General features: G+C 37.3%; 1 protein-coding gene across 1 annotated transcript in view; it reads right to left on the bottom strand.

Annotated features, from left to right (window-relative positions):
• LOC125230620 (metabotropic glutamate receptor 2-like) overlaps positions 1 to 17,920 on the bottom strand; it is a 484,421-nt gene that overhangs the window by 164,391 nt on the left and 302,110 nt on the right. The window contains 2 exon segments of the mRNA XM_048135836.1: positions 6,053 to 6,196; positions 6,199 to 6,662. Of these exon segments, the coding sequence (XP_047991793.1) occupies positions 6,053 to 6,196; positions 6,199 to 6,592 (538 nt within the window). The 5' untranslated portion in view covers positions 6,593 to 6,662.

Raw genomic sequence — 17,920 nt, 5'->3', positions numbered from 1 at the left:
TTTGCCTACCGTGCTGACAGCACCTCACACAGATTTTACGCAACTTGACAGTGACAGGCTGCGTCAAGGCTGCGTCAGCTGCCATTAAATCGCGGAATTGCATATTCTGCTGCTGACAAGGTTTTTTTTTTGGGATTTTATAGCCTGGTTATGCTGACAAGGTAGTCGCTACTGTTGCTACATAAGCACATATATTATTTTGCAAAGCGCGCGCATATACATTGAGAAGGCACACTCAAAGATTATGACAGATGGCGCCACCTTATTAGTCCATTGCACAGATAAAGAATTTCATACGTGAGAGCGAGACGAAGATATTTTTTCTCTCTCTCACATATGAATGACAGTGACATGCCTAGACACTTGCACAGGCGGGCGCCGCCTGGCAGGATAAAATGTCAGATCAAGAGCCCAGGCCCGCCAGACCTTCCTCAAATTCTCAAGGATGAAACTTTGGGACAATGTAGAGTTCACATTCTAGTTCGGCCCATCGGCCAATTTTTTGCTATCAAGTGATGAAGGTGAAAAAAAAAAGTGCTTACTTTCCTTAAATTCTCAAGGCTGATTTTTATATATGTGTTAGAGCACGTTGTTAGAAATTGGTTATCATCAATGCCAGACCGTTTCCGCCGGCCATAACTTTTACCAGACGCGACAAAGTTGGCAAAAAACGACTCTAACATACCTCATTTTCTCAAGCCTGATTTTGATATATGATACGCAGGGACCTATAACTAGACCGTTTGTAAGCAGCCAGACCAATCGGATGGACCCAACCATCCGCCAGACCGACTTAAAGTTTCGATATGAGCATTAGTAGAATTGAAATATTCCGGGTCTATAAAAGCTAAAAACTTGAATTTTCTACATTAAGCTACGTGTATATTGTATACTTGACGTAATAAGCGACTTTCAAAAATTTTACTTCTAAGGAAATATAAAAATGAAAGTTTATATGTGGTGAAAGATTAATTTTAAGCTATGAATTTTATTTACACTGCGTAAGTACATGTGTATTTTATTATAAATATAACTTTTACCAGACGCGACAAAATTGGCAAAAAACGACTCTAACTTACCTCATTTTCTCAAGCCTGATTTTGGTATATGATACGCAGGGACCTGTAACCAGACCGTTTGTAAGCAGCCAGACCAATCGGATGGACCCAACCATCCGCCAGACCGACTTAAAGTTTCGATATGAGCATTAGTAGAATTGAAATATTCCGGGTCTATAAAAGCTAAAAACTTGAATTTTCTACATTAAGCTACGTGTATACCTATTGTATACTTGACGTAATAAGCGACTTTCAAAAATTTTACTTCTAAGGAAATAAAAAAATGAAAGTTTATATGTGGTGCAAGATTAATTTTAAGCTATGAATTTTATTTACACTGCGTAAGTACATGTGTATTTTATTAAAAATTTAAAGAAGAAAAGTAAATTAAACTTTTTTTTCGGTCGTCGAACAAGGTGGTTTAAAATTAGTTTTAAGATCGATCCTTTTTAATTTGTGGGCGAGGGACCTCACACTATGTATAAAGGCACTATGTGTATGTTGCATATAATGTCAAATCCCTCGCATACTACAAAAGTTATTTAAGCATTTATATAAGTTCAGTTAAAATGAGGTGGAAAGTATAAGTGTATTGTACACACGTAAAGTATTCTAAACTTTTTATAACGGCATACATGTATTTGAAGAATGCCAAAAATGTATTCGTGTCTGAAAATTCAGCATCTCCGACATGGGTTATAAAGGGGTTGATGATGTTCGTATTGAGTTCAAATGTTTAAACTTCCTAAACTTGTAATTCTAAAGTTCGTCACTTAGGTATGTTACCATGTTATGTAGGAGAAAGGAAATTCGTTTAGTTATATACCGTTGTAACATTGATTGTTTACTTCTTTGGATTAAATATTTAATTTATAATGCACTGTACCAATTTGTTTTTTCCTTGTTTACGTTATTTATAATATAAAATGAAAATATGAATATACAAGTTTACAAGTATTATTATTATGGTACAGATAACAGTGTGAACAAACGACAGTCGATTTAAGTGATATTGCTCTACAAAATCTGTATAAATCTACACGGCCATATAAAAAGGACTAGCCATAATTTTGCACAGTGAGTTTGATGTCAATAATGAACAACTTTTATAATGAGACCAATAAACGTTTATTATGTACTTACGCAGTGTAAATAAAATTCATAGCTTAAAATTAATCTTGCACCACATATAAACTTTCATTTTTTTATTTCCTTAGAAGTATAATTTTTGAAAGTCGCTTATTACGTCAAGTATACAATATACACGTAGCTTAATGTAGAAAATTCAAGTTTTTAGCTTTTATAGACCCGGAATATTTCAATTCTACTAATGCTCATATCGAAACTTTAAGTCGGTCTGGCGGATGGTTGGGTCCATCCGATTGGTCTGGCTGCTTACAAACGGTCTAGTTATAGGTCCCTGCGTATCATATATCAAAATCAGGCTTGAGAAAATGAGGTAAGTTAGAGTCGTTTTTTGCCAACTTTGTCGCGTCTGGTAAAAGTTATATTTATAATAAAATACACATGTACTTACGCAGTGTAAATAAAATTCATAGCTTAAAAATTAATCTTGCACCACATATAAACTTTCATTTTTTTATTTCCTTAGAAGTAAAATTTTTGAAAGTCGCTTATTACGTCAAGTATACAATATACACGTAGCTTAATGTAGAAAATTCAAGTTTTTAGCTTTTATAGACCCGGAATATTTCAATTCTACTAATGCTCATATCGAAACTTTAAGTCGGTCTGGCGGATGGTTGGGTCCATCCGATTGGTCTGGCTGCTTACAAACGGCCTAGTTATAGGTCCCTGCGTATCATATATCAAAATCAGGCTTGAGAAAATGAGGTAAGTTAGAGTCGTTTTTTGCCAACTTTGTCGCGTCTGGTAAAAGTTATGGCCGGCGGAAACGGTCTGGCATTGATGATAACCAATTTCTAACAACGTGCTCTAACACATATATAAAAATCAGCCTTGAGAATTTAAGGAAAGTAAGCACTTTTTTTTTTCACCTTCATCACTTGATAGCAAAAAATTGGCCGATGGGCCGAACTAGAAAATATGCACACATTAACCACCGATATGAACTCTACATTGTCCCAAAGTTTCATCCTTGAGAATTTGAGGAAGGTCTGGCGGGCCTGGGCTCTGGGTCTATCAGTGTGATTCCACGTGATTAGATAATTGTCATAAATCTGACATATGACAAATATATTTTTATTTTATCCATAGTCCATAGTCCATATTAATATTATAAATGGGAAAGTGTGTGTGTCTGTTTATTTGTCCGTCTTTCACGACAAAACGGAGCGACGAAATGACGTGGTTTTTTAAGTGGAGATAGTTGAAGGGATGGAAAGTGATTTAGGGTATTTTTGTCTCTTTCTAACGCGAGCGAAGCCGCAGGCAAGAGCTAGTGTAAAATATAGAAGAGCAATACAAAATTACTAAAATTACTTAGAAATGAAAGATTATAGTTTATTTTGTAAGCTTGAGGTGGTTGATTAAGTGTTTATTACACTGCGGGCATATTTAATTACCAGTTAATTACCAGTGATCCGTGGAGAAGCGATTCGCGAAGCGAATGATAATAAACCGATTGTGAAATTGTATTTAAGTACGTGACTTTTTAAGCAAAACAAGCACATTTGAGAAAAGTTGGGCAGAGAGGTAAGTAACTGAAAGGCTCCTCCAGTTTATTTTTCCTCTTAGGTTTGCTAAGTGAAATATTTTTACAGTCTAAGCTTTGCATGTAAGTGCCTAGTGGTGTATAAAAACGTAGTAGTTTATTTATTTTTTCTACTCCCGAACTGTTATTCGTCATTTACAGGGTCGAGCATAGATCGTTAAAACCCTACATAAAAGATGCCCGCCTCCACTCGGCGTCCCGCGCACCCACGCATACGATATAGCTTTAAAGTAAAGTATTGTTAGGTAGCCTTTAAGGGATATAGCGGGGGCGCGGGGCGCCGGGGGCTGGCGGCGGCGGCGGCGCGGGGGAGTGCGAGCGACAGGGTGAGGCAGGAACAGAGGGGAGGCCGACAAGTCAAAATAAAGGAAATAGTGCGAATATCACGAAAGTTATTCTAGAAAACTATTAAAAACTAAGTGCATGGTCGTAGAAAAAGTATTGTATACAACGGTGTTTAACTGAGTCAAAAAATACTCGTGGCGTCTTTATTAACAATTTTCGGCTTCGCCTCAAATTGTTACTCACGCCACTCGTCTTTTTTGACCTCAGTTAAACGCCAGTTGCATAAAATACTATTATGACACGGTACAATTATTATTCTAATATCAGTTTAAATTGTCAGTGGGAATCAGTGTTAGCTAAACTCTCGTCTGAAGTATTTATGAACCGAGAGGCCTAGGATACGACCTAAACTTTCAGTAAAAGAGCATCTACGCCGGTCTTAAAGGCCAGCGCAACTACAATCTCACTGGTGCTTCGGATTTCCATAAGCTACGGTTCTAAAATCATTATGCGATCTTCCTTTATCATATATATCATACAAAACGTACACGTTCCAATCGTCTTGTTAGTTTCATCTTTCACGAGGCAGAGTCTAACAGGTCTATAAATTTCCAAAGTTAAAATACAGCCTTGATGTTAAGCGAAATCCGAGTTTGGATCGCAGCCAGCATTGTATCTCTTTGGGCGTTTTCACAAAAAGGTATTAAAGACTTGATTTTCACAGATTCCAATGTATTTGAGCTCCTTAAATATATTAAAGTATTCAGTTTTGATGATAAAAAGTATAGTAATTGTAGTTTCCATTCCTCCTTGCGTTATCTCTGCATTCGCCACTCACGGCAGCGTGGGATTCGCTTTGGCAACTGATCCCAAGATTTGGCATAGGTAGGCACTAGTTTAGAAAGCGACTGCCATTTGACCTTCCATGTCACGTAAAATTTTTTTTACAAAAATGTGACGTAGTGGGACGGCATTTTTTTGGACATCATTTTAATGGTAAAATGTCGTTTCAGCGCCGAGGAACGCCGGGATTCGTGGGAGTCGTGTTTTCAACTACTTTTTGTGAAAGCACCCGTTTACAACCGATCAAATAGTGAAGCAAACTTAAAAGAGTTATTGCAAAAGGATTGAAACTTAACTAAAGTTACCTGTCGTGTTCAGGAACAGGCTAGCTTCAAACTGGTATTGGACAGATGTCACGTTTGATATTAAATTTGTATTGATTTTACTACGAACGGGTTGAGTAAAAAAATATCGGCTTGCGTAGGTAGATCGTTGAAATGAATTGCAATAGTTTCCCGTCTATAAAAACTATGAAACTTCTTTCTTTATCCTTCAGCATCCAAAAGAAAACTTGCAACCTAAATAATACAACTACTTATATAGGTGAAAAACTTAAGAAAGTCACCTGTTGTATGTGTGAGTGACGTGTTCGAATAGAGAACACATTTAAAATTAGTAACACAAACAAAACAAACGCCTATTCGAACACGTCACTCACACATGTGTTGTATGTATACAACAGGTGACTTTCTTACAGTTTAAGGTTAGTTTTTCACCTAAACTGATAAGTACGAAGGTGCATATTATTCATATGAATTACTTTTTGAATGGGAACTTATTTTTATTTTCTTCCATCTGTAGGATTTCAGGACAAGGTTTCGTATTAGTAATTTAATAGTAGTAATGTTACAATCATTAACTAATATTTTCTCATATAACCTAACCACAAAATTAAAATTTTGAAAAAACCCCGACCGCGTCATAGTAGGCCGATTTTCATGAAACGGCTAAGAACACTGCCGACTAACTCAGCTTTCAGACAAAAAAAACTAAATCTAAATCGGTTCGTCCGTTCGGGAGCTACGATGCCACAGACAGATACACACACAGACAGACAAACAGACAGACAGACATACAGACAGACAGACAGACAGACGGACAGGCAGGTCAAACTTATAACACCCCGTCGTTTTTGCGTCGGGGGTTAAAAATAAAGGAAAAGGTACATTACCTTTGATAAAATCCACTGCCATCTCCAGCCCATACGTATCTTTATCGCAATCATCCAAAATATGAGTTCCCAAGGTCACACCAGGGATCAACTTCAACTCATTGATATAATCCAGAGTATACAGCATCGCCTCCAGAGCTTGTATCCCCCCTGCGGCATGACTGGCCCACATGTCATGTTATCAGACCTTTCATGGACCATCATCAGACCACCTAGTACAAGGTCGCCTTCGATGACAGCCTCTCTTTTTATTGGCCAGTGAAGATGTTTCTTGTCCTTCATTTCCCCGACTTGGTCATTAGACATGTTAATCCAGTCACGTTTTCTTTCCTCTAAAACTAAGCTCTGGTACGCTAGTTTATCAGGGAAGGGGGGGAAGACCTGGTCGTGTTTGTATAGGGTGGGGAATAGGGCGAAGTCTTGGGTCTGGTCGGATTTGTGTCTGTGTCGGTGGTGGTGCTTGGTTCGGTCATCCTCGGGTCTCATTTCGGTGTGGTGCAGAAGCAGCAGGAACGGGAAGGCAGCCAGCCAGCCCACCATGGTGCTTGTCTCATGCCACTGATATCAAATGCTTGGTCCATGATGTTTGGCGGAGCATGTTCATTTTAATCTGGAACAAGGAAATGTTTGATTAAATAAATACATTATTTTTAGGCTTCCGTACCTGAAAAAGGAAAAAATCAAAATCAAAATAATTTATTCAGCAAATAGGCCACAGGGGCACTTTTACACGTCACATGTACATATTTAGAAAATATTTAAAATTGAGTTGAAATTACAATTGATACTATTATATACTAATTCTAAGTTCTAACCAAAGTTAACTCTATACAATTAATTAGAGATGTAGAGATGTAGAAAAACGGAACTCTTATAGGATCACTCGTGTGTCTGTCTGTCCGTCGTCACAGCCAATTTTCTCTGAAACTACCGAACCGATTAACTTGAAATTTGGCACACGATGTAAACCTGTGACCCAAAGACGGACATGTAATTTAAATTAAGAAAATTTAATTATAGGGGCCACTTTTGGGGGGTAAAGGTGACAATTTAAAATCAAAGTTTCTAGAACTATATTGTATTATATATCAAATGAACGAGCTTTTTATAAGTATTTCAAATATATTTTTTTAATATTTTTAGTAAAAAATGACCATTCCCCCCCCTTATCTCCGAAACTACTAAGCGTAAAATTTTCAAAAAAATACACTAGATAGTTTTCAATCTATATATTACAGGAAAACCTATTAGAAATCTACAGTAAAGCGTAAGTCGGACTTAAAAGAAAAAAAATCAAATTACGAATTTCACTCACTGCCGCTGCAAATAGTTACCAAATCTCTTGAGTTCCTACTAAAAAGGAGGCGCTTAAGCCCTTCCTGTAGTGTACGGAACCCTTGCAACGCGAGTACAACTCGCACTTGGCCGGTTTTTTAGTAATTAAGTATACAGTGTATAAACATCTGCAACCGATGCTCTTATGCTTAGAATGGAGAAATTCGCTGAAAGTTCGCTCGTTAGATAGCGCTCGTCCCCCACTAGTGAGCAAAGTAGAGCATTTCTTGTTGGGTCGAAACTTAAAGGGCTATATAATTATGTACTGAAAACCTTCGTACGATACACGTGCGGAGAGGCAATCATAACTTATGTAAATGTAAATGTCCTCTTTTCCGCACTTGTATCGTAATATACTATTCTGACCCCCCTTTTTAAATATTACCTTAATTAGACATATCTGTTTAGCTAATTACTTTACACGGCATAATATAATTATGTTTCATAGATTTTATGACACATTATTTCCCAAATTCGTAAGTACCTAACGTATTTTAAGATGTTAAGATGAAAATAAGAAACGGAAAACACATGGTAAACAAGCAGTCACTTAAGCTAAGTAACTTTGTCTAAATAATACAATTTAGTCCAAATTTAACTCTCGAGTAAAGTTAGCTAAAGGGCTCTTCCGATAAGGCAAAGTTAACAAGGAATCAAATATTGTAATGAACTAAGAGCCCAGAGCTACCAGACCTTCCTCATTTTCTCAAGGATGAAACTTTGGGACAATGTTGAGTTTGTATCGACGTTTAACGTCTACATATTGCCTATTACTTATTAATTAACCACATTTGACAGACGCATCATCGTCACGCAGCAGACGTCTATGGAACTTCCCATACAATAAAATTTAACGAACGCTTTAACGGTGACAGGCGGTTTGATGCAACCGGCCCTTTTTTAAAACACCAACTTTCCTTAAATTCTCAAGACTGATATATATGTGAGAATAGACAGTAAGAATTCGATCATAATCATTTCCGGACCATTTTCGCCGGCCGTAACTTCTACCAGACGCTTCAAAGTTTCCCTGACTTACCCTAATTTCTCAGGCTACGGCCGGCGTAAATGGTTAGGAAATGATGATTATCAAATCCTTACAGTCTTTTCTATCACATATATAAAAATCAGCCTTGATAATTTAAGGAAAATGTATTTAAAAAAAAAACCTTATAGAAATAAAATGGCCGACGGGCTGAACTGGGTAATATGATGCAAACATTAAACGTCGATACAAACTCTACATTGTTCCAAAGTTTCATCCTTGAGAAAATGAGGAAGTTCTGGCGGCTCTGGGCTTTTAGTCCATAGGAAAGGAGGTTCCCGGAATGTACCGTAGATATGCAAACATCATTAACGTTTATGTACGTAGGCCCAATTTGATCGGATTGGGTAGACTTGAAGTGTGGTAATATTTGAACTTCTGAAGTTTTCTTCCGATTATTTTCTGAATAGTGATTGAGGTCTACATAGCAATGCACGAACGAGAAGTTTCCAAAGTTGCAGAACTTTCCTCATGAGAATTTTCGGTATCTTCTGAGAATGTTCTCGAGAACGAGAATTTATCAGAATACTTAGTAACTTCGTAGTTCTATTCGTAGTAGTATCATACCATGATTTCGTCGGACTCAGCAAGTCAAGACGCAGTCCCGTGGTGGTAGTGCACTGGCTTCGTATGCCGATGTTCTCAGGTTCGATCCAAGCCCAATTTGATCGGATTGGGTACACTTGAAGTGTGGTAATACTTGAACTTCTGAAGTTTTCTTCCGTTTATTTTCTGAATAGTGATTGAGGTCTACACGGTGTGAGAAAAATAACCGTTGAAGATCATATTCGACATCGTTTTATGAATTTCATAATATTATAATCTTTTTGTCTCGTCTTCAAGCTATTATTATTTATCGTATGGCATTATATTTACATGTCACTGCATTACACAATTAAAAATTAAACTTAGAAGTCTTAAAATAAATAGTCCACGGCTTTCCCATTTAAGGTATTAAGCTATTTAGCAGCAAGCTTATTAATTAAAATTTTGAAAAAACCCCCGACCGCGACATAGTAGACCGATTTTCATGAAACATGGTTAAAAACATACCCGACTAACTCAGCTTTCAGACAAAAAAAAATGTAAACCTAAATCGGTTCATCCGTTCGGGAGCTACGATGCCACAGACAGACAGAGAGACAGACAAACAGACACGTCAAACTTATAACACCCCGTCGTTTTTGCGTCGGGGGTTAAAACTATTCGAATCTAATTGTATTACCTACTACGTCACTATTTGCTGAAATAGTAAGTACATATGTATAAAGTGGCACTGAAACTTGAGTACCTAGTTCATATGCTCAGTAGGCCTAGCACATGATTGCCGCGAGAGTATGTCGCCGCTAGATAGACTACCCGTCCTTCTGTCATTAATACAGTTAGAAGAAGATGTGTCATCTATCTCGCGGCGACATATTCCCGCGGCAATCATGTGCTAGGCCTACTGCTCACCCCTTTATGGGATACAGCCGTGATTGTGTGCATGTATGTGTATGTATAGGTAAATCATAAAATAAAAATTTAACAATATAATACCTATTATATTATTTTGCGCCACTGACCAGGCAGGCAATTATGGTCGCGCGATCTATCGCACTATTTGTAAGTGCGATAGGGACGGCCTGATATTTTATCGTCTATCGCGCGACCATGCTACCCGTGCAGAAGGAAAATGACTAAGGCGATGCTTACAATATTTATTAACGCCCTGAGAATAAGTTCCAATGAAGAGTTAGATAATAATTTTAACGAATGAAATAGTACATTTCGTTATAAGTGCGAGAAGTATGTCATTACTTCACGAGTCCCGAGACATTTTGACATGACAGTCTCGCACGTGTGACGAACGACGTTTTTTAATACAGTTGCGAAAAAACACTACTACAACGAAATAAAACGATAAACAATCCGAACTCTAAATTTTCGCATTGACATTGACGCATTATTTGACAATTCAAAGGCGTATATTTGAAGCTTGCATATTTTCGATTTTGCTATTCATCCAACACTATTTCATTGGGTTCCATAAAAACATTACGATTTTGGACGAGTGTTTAATATATACTTATATTTTAATTCAATCGACCCATTTATGCCTTGATGTATTGCAAATAACATTAAATAATTGTGACAAATCGCGCAACATATTAAAGTTTTTGAACGTGCTCTACTTTGACAGAAGACGCGTTTCGTTCCATTCATGTTCTTTTTAAACGACTCATTATGACCTACTTTTTCAAAATACATATAAACCATTTTGTAAATTATGTTTAATATGACTAAAAGTAAACAATTACATAGGAAATATCAGTGTTTTAAATATTAATCCCTTAATAGTATGTTTATAGTTTTATTCCGTCTTAGTAAACTAGACTAATATTAAAACAGCTCGGTATAAGTAATCGTAAAATGGAACGCATACTTTTTACGCACTAGTGCGTAAAATCCAACTTCTCGCACGCTAAACAGCTAAAAAACGAGCACTTTTTGAGCAACTGTATTAAAATTTATATTTATCACAGAGATGAAACCATCCAATTTAACAAAATTAACGATTTTTGCACCTTATTGGATTTACAAACACTGGTATTGAGCTTACGCGAGGGCTGACGGTCAATTGGATAAGATTGAATGAATTTAACTGATTGATTGAATTATGAATTACTCATTTCAATTCATTCATTAATCCATCCAATCATTTATTTATTCATTGATTCAATTGGCGTAAGGAAGTAGGTAGCTAGTTTAAATTTATCTCAAAATAGAATTGACAAAAAATCTCAATCATTTCAATGCTACATACAAAAATTAAAAAACCGGCCAAGAGCGTGTCGGGCCACGCTCAGTGCAGGATTCCGTAGTTTTTCGTATTTTTTTCCAAAAACTGTTCAACCTACCAAGTTTAAAATAATTTTCCTAGAAAGTATTTATAAAGTTCTACATTTGCGATTTTTTTCATATTTTTTAAACTTATGGTTCAAAAGTTAGAGGGGGGGGCAATTTTTTTTTTCTTTTGGAGCGATTATTTCCGAAAATATTAACAATTTAAAAATTATTTTCGTAAACCCTTATTCAATTTTAAATACCTATCCAACAATATATCACACCTCAGGGTTAAATGAAAAAAAAAAAATCACTCCCCGCTTTACGTGTAGGTAATAAAACACTTTTTCCACTTTTTATTTTACCACTTTGTCGGCGTGATTAATATACATATTGGTACCAAATTTCAGCTTTCTAGTGCTAACAGTCACTGAGATTATCCGCGGACGGACGGACGGACGGACAGACATGGCGAAACTAAACTTCCTAGTTTACAACGGAACCCTATAAAGAACGCCTGTTTGGAAGCGTTTTTGTATAAGTTGAATAAAGACCTTTGTTCTAACTGGGTCAACACCTTTCTGTTATTAAATACCTACTGTAGTATGTTACGTTTTCTATCAATATTCAATTTTCTCTCAGCCAATTTGTAAGAATATTAGACACGTAATTCTATCAGACACTAACATTGAGGGTCGAATAGCGTCCGTGAACTCAGACGTTGGCAAAAGATTGGAATAGGTACTTAAGACTCACTCGTAGTACTCGGTCTCGTACGAGGGCCAAACTGAAAGTTCTTAGAAAATCAAAAACTAAGCAAACTAGCAAGTTATTAGTTTTATTATATATTTTTAAAATAGTGTTCCTTCACATCAATACATCGCTGCATCCGATGGAGCCACCGAGAAAAGCACTTTGCCCACTCGTCTTTATAGGTAGTTTTTGGGTCTTTGTCAAATTATGAGGTCTCCAACGGGCACAAAGCCTCCAGACTACTAAATGTCCATGGAGGATTTTGTGCACTTGACTCATACCGATGCCTAAGGTTGTCGGAATATTAGGTCACTATTTTGTCAGTCTCTATCATACATCGCATAACACTGATGTTATCTTCAGTCATTGCCGTAAAAGGCCGTCCCTCACGCTGATCATCAGTGAAATTAGATGTAGTCAGATGTAAACAGTGCCACGAGATGGAGCTTCGTTGTGAAAGGCCAAACGAAGTCTATTATAACACTTTTGTTGACTTAAATGACATGGAAAGTCATAGAAAACCATGGTACGAACATTTTCTCTTGTGAAATACACACTGATAAACAATTTTGATTTTGCTGCCAAATCGTAAAACAAATGATAAATGAATGAAATGCACACACAATTATATTGACAAAGATTTCAATTTTTTAAATGTTAACTTATTTTTTTTAATTATATACTTTACAGGTTCGTTCTAAAAACTTTTAGTCTCGCTCTTGTGCGTGTCCTAGTTCGTGGCACAGAGAATGGATATAGAGGATTATTCCATTTTCAAAGTGAATTTTGTAGTCGCAATGCATTTGCTGCCATCTCTCGCCACAGGCACACCTCGGACACTGGCGATAAAATATATGAAAGAGGCGAGTTCCTAGCACACAGACTAAGCTCGTGTAGGTGAACGCGTACTATGCTTGTATGAGTGAAATATAACAGGTCGACTGTTCGCGTTTTTGACAGGCGGTAACTGTGAGGTAACCGAGAGGGGATGGGCGGCACTTTCAGCGGGGAGCGGGAGTGGCCATACTGTACGATAGTACTCTTTATTATACTGTGCCACAGGGAACTTTTAGAACATCAGTTTTGACAATTTATCCTGTATTCTTTTCTTTATCTCATGGCGGTAGAAAACCCTCATGGTTTGTATTTTTTTGTCTATGCTTTGCCTACTAATTACATGTCTTTAATTTTTATAATACAATCAGTGTCGCCGTCTACCCAACCATCAACTAAAGTGACTGAAACTTTTTACTTTTTTATGCGACTGGAGACAGACATGTCGCCCGATGTTGAGCGGTCACTGTCACCCATGGACACATTGGACACCCATACAAATAGTGCGACAGGGACGGCCTGATGTTTTATCATTTATGCTTATACGCCTGAAGGGTTGGATGTGCGATTTAAAATCGCAAACGGAACTTAAACGGCTTGTTTCTATGTTTCTAATCTATTAACCACTGACATTTCAAGGACGGTTGTCCCTGTGGTCTCGAAACGTCTCGAAACGTTGCTATTTTAAGTAGGTATATGTGTGAAAATCGTTAATTAAACAATCAATAAGGCTAGTTTCCTACTAGTCAAATTAGCTTCTTTTTAAGAACTGTCAAAACGATTTGCTAAATATGGCATTAGCTACTATGAAATACTGAGGAGTGACGTCACGGTCAATCCATTTACTTTATATCTTTCTCTTTGACCTATTAAATATAAATTATGTTTAAACATAACTACTCCGACCGGTCTGGCGCAGTCGGTAGTGACCCTGCCTGCTACGCCGTGGTCCCGGGTTCGAATCCCGGTAAGGGCATTTATTTGTGTGATGAGCACAGATATTTGTGCCTGACTCAGGGATGTTTTCTATGTATATAAGTATTTATATATTATATATATCGTTGTCTGAGTACCCACCACACAAGCCTTTTTGAGCTTACCGTGGGCCTCAGTCAATCTGTGTAAGAATGTCCTAGGAAACTAGCCTATTCTTTTTTATGCATATACTAGGTACGATTATCTTAGAATTGATATATCACAACCGAGTTATATTATCTTTGTTAGAGCCTTTCAAGCCGCTTTTAAGGCCAAGCAGACAAAAGGAAAAAAAAACATTCGTCGCCCTTTTATCCGCCTATTTCCTACGACTTGTCATCACAGTAGCTCGAGTTCCGCTTAGTAAGTACCTAATCCGCAGAATTTTGACACAATAGTTTTTATGAAGCTTAGGTTACTTTTCCCCTTTTTTATAAAAACGTATGGGTCTGTTTTAGTTCAAATATGTTTTATTCCTTTCTCGCAAATACAAAATAATTTGTCAATGAGCAAGATAAAGACAAACAATTTTTAGCATATTCAGGTTTGCATTTATGAATAACACTACTGGGCTTAAGTATGATTTATGTTAGACTGGGATCCAGGCTTAAGCTTCTTGTGTTTAATTTTCTATGATAAGGATAAGTGAGCATGTCTTTTTAGGGTTCCGTAGTCAACTAGGAACCCTTATACACTGAGAGAAAATACAACCAGTTTTCATGTTCGTTCAACAAGTTTTTTGGTTAAAATAGCGCCTACGTGCTCTTTGGTTCAAACAACAAGCTACTTGTCATTTGAATCGGCAATATATTTGAATCAACAATTCGATTTTATAAAAACAACCTGACACATATTGTTTTAAACATACGTTTGGCTGATTCAAACGGATAAACCGCAACAAGTCGATCTTGTTAAATTCACAATGCAAATTTCTCTCAGTGTAGTTTCGCCATGTCTGTCTGTCCGTCCGTCCGCGGATAATCTCAGTAACCGTAAGCACTAGAAAACTGAAATTTGGTACCAATATGTATATCAATCACGCCAATCAGTGCAAAAATAAAAACCGGCCAAGAGCGTGTCGGGCCACGCTCAGTGTAGGGTTCCGTAGTTTTCCGTATTTTTCTCAAAAACTACTGAACCTATCAAGTTCAAAACAATTTTCATAGAAAGTCTTTATAAAGTTCTACTTTTGTGATTTTTTTCATATTTTTTAAACATATGGTTCAAAAGTTAGGCGCATTTTTTTTTCCTTTAGGAGCGATTATTTCCGAAAATATTAATATTATCAAAGGACGGACGGACGGACGGACGGACGGACGGACGGACGGACAGACAGACATGGCGAAACTATAAGGGTTCCTAGTTGACTACGGAACCCTAAAAATGGAAAAAAATGTTTTATTAGGGTACCCCCCCTACATGTAAAGTGGGGGCTGATATTTTTTTTTCATTCCAACCCCAACGTGTGATATATTGTTGGATAGGTATAATAAAAATGAATAAGGGTTTACTAAGATCGTTTTTTGATAATATTAATATTTTCGGAAATAATCGCTCCTAAAGGAAAAAAAAATGCGCCTAACTTTTGAACCATATGTTTAAAAAATATGAAAAAAATCACAAAAGTAAAACTTTATAAAAACTTTCTAGAAAAATTGTTTTGAACTTGATAGGTTCAGTAGTTTTTGAGAAAAATACGGAAAACTACGGAACCCTACACTGAGCGTGGCCCGACACGCTCTTGGCCGGTTTTTATTTTTTTATAGAAAAGAAAGTGCCAGAAAATTCAGCCCAGTCCCCGCTCCGTCTACCATTGTTAGTAGCCTGGGGTGCGCATGGCATGTAAACTACTTATAAGCTTTTACGAAAGCTTATAAGTAGTTCACATACACTTTTTTGAGATAAGCCGTGTTTCCTCAGGTTCCTAAAATTTTGAACGCGCGACCGCCAATTTTTTTCCAAAATTACAAATTTTTAGTCGCTTATTCACAACACGAGAGCTTCAACTGATTTATATAAAATATATATTCGATTTCTCTTTATCCCAACGCGTTCAAGCATCACATTTCTTACAATAAGTACCTCAAATCCAGATTTGTCACGAATTCTTTCAAAAAATACGTCAATCGAGAAAAGAATGTCTCCAGAGGCACTCATGTGGAAATCGTGAAATATGAATAGGATATATTATATAAATCCAGTCCCCCTCGTATGTGACGGGTTGAACATTTTACAAATCCCTTTCCTCCCTTGGACGTAGAAGTCGACTGTGGGATTCGGGTTCAATTGTGGTCTGATAGGCTAGCGACCTGTCACTAAAATATTACAATTTTTTAAAAGAGAAAGGCCACTTTTCTTCCCTGTAAGGAGGTAGCAAAGTGGCACTTTTCTATTCAAAGACTTAGAAATATTAACGCAACGAAAATAGTTTGCTCATTATAGAATTCACAAAAAAATGTGTCGATTAAGTGCGTAATATTGTTACAACAGCGATAATTTATATTTGGGGGATTCCTCGAGGGGTATGTATTTATTTATTTATTTATTTATTTATTTAAACTTTATTGCACATAAATAAATAAAAAATGTACAAATGGCGGACTTAATGCCTAATGGCATTCTCTACCAGTCAACCATCGGGCCAAACAGAGACAAGTAACAATGGTGCAAAGAGAACACACACATCACATGGGATTGTCACATGGGAGCGAAAAAATATTTCCATCTTGGGCGTTGACACTGGAATCCTTCACTACACCGCTTCGTTCAGGATTCAATTTACGACCTTGCTGTAAATATGTAACTTTGCTCCCTTGTAACACAATCTACTATTTCTGTGAATCCTTTTACTAGTGGTACTGAAACTTGAGCGGTTTCATGTGCTCTGCCTATCCCTTTTGAGAATGCAGGCATGTTTATGTAACTGTATATATTCCTTGTACAGGGGAAACGGTGGATTTGTCAAAATAACATGCCAGATATTATGAGCGGAAAGATAATAAATCAAACGTAATTTTAAGTAGGGCGACACCGCGGCATTGGTCACGTAGATAAGTAGGTACAGTTGCCTGCATTACTTAAATATTGTTATAAAAAAAAAAACATTTATTTCAGAAGACAGGTTCCATAATATGGTTAGTAGTTCTAAAACTTAATAACTATGTTAGACTAATTTAGTACAAATAAAATAAAATATTAACACAACACAAACAATACTTTCACGGATCCCTCACGTGCAGATCCACGAACCGGCCAAGGACGGGCGAGTCCAGCCTGTCTGCTATCATCCGCAGGATGCTGTTGCCGCTCTCTCGCACACGTCTTATTACGGACGCCGACTTTTTGCGCATTATCGCATAAAAATCATCGACAGCGGCGTCCGCAAACAATAATCTAAAATAATTAAAATATAATAATAGAATAGTTATAATTTAAAATGATCGTTTATTGAAATAATCCATCCCTTCTGGTGTTTTGGGTGTCCGTGGGCGGCAGTGATAGCTTACCATTAGGCGATGTATTGCTCGTTTGCCTCCTATCGCATAAAAATTACTTTTCACAAATGTGAAATTGACAAATGATCGAATGCATGGAGCTAATTAATGGGCAAATTGCACACTTAGGGCCGGTTGCATCAAACTGTCTGTCATCGTTAAAGCGTTCGTTAAATTTTATAGTATGGGAAGTTCCATAGACGTCTGCGTGACGATGATGTGTCTATCAAAACTTCACTGGCTCAGCGACCCAAAAAGATCTTGGCCTCCGGCACAAGAAATTGCCACTCTGCCTTAGGCACTGGTCCCACCGCGAGCTAGTAAGCTATGAGCTACCGGCTATAAAAACGATTAAAAGATAATCACTCCCGTGTAAATAAAAGAGACACGGCGATGTTTATAGTTACTCGCCCAGCGGTGAGCTATCAAAATCGCCGTGTTTCTTTTATTTGCACGCGGGTGCTTATCTTTTGTTCGTTTTTATAGCCGATAGCTCGTTGCTTATTAGCTCGCGGTGGGACCAGTGCCTTACCCTGCGCCACTTCACGCCAGTTGGGTGCAACGAGTGCGGACAGTAGGCCTAGCACATGATGGCCGCGGGAGTAT

This window comes from Leguminivora glycinivorella, chromosome 10 (assembly GCF_023078275.1).
Source record: "Leguminivora glycinivorella isolate SPB_JAAS2020 chromosome 10, LegGlyc_1.1, whole genome shotgun sequence".
In the NCBI taxonomy this organism is placed as follows: domain Eukaryota; kingdom Metazoa; phylum Arthropoda; class Insecta; order Lepidoptera; family Tortricidae; genus Leguminivora; species Leguminivora glycinivorella.
The sequence above is the reverse complement of the archived record's forward strand: the minus strand, read 5'-3'. Positions and strand labels throughout refer to the sequence as shown.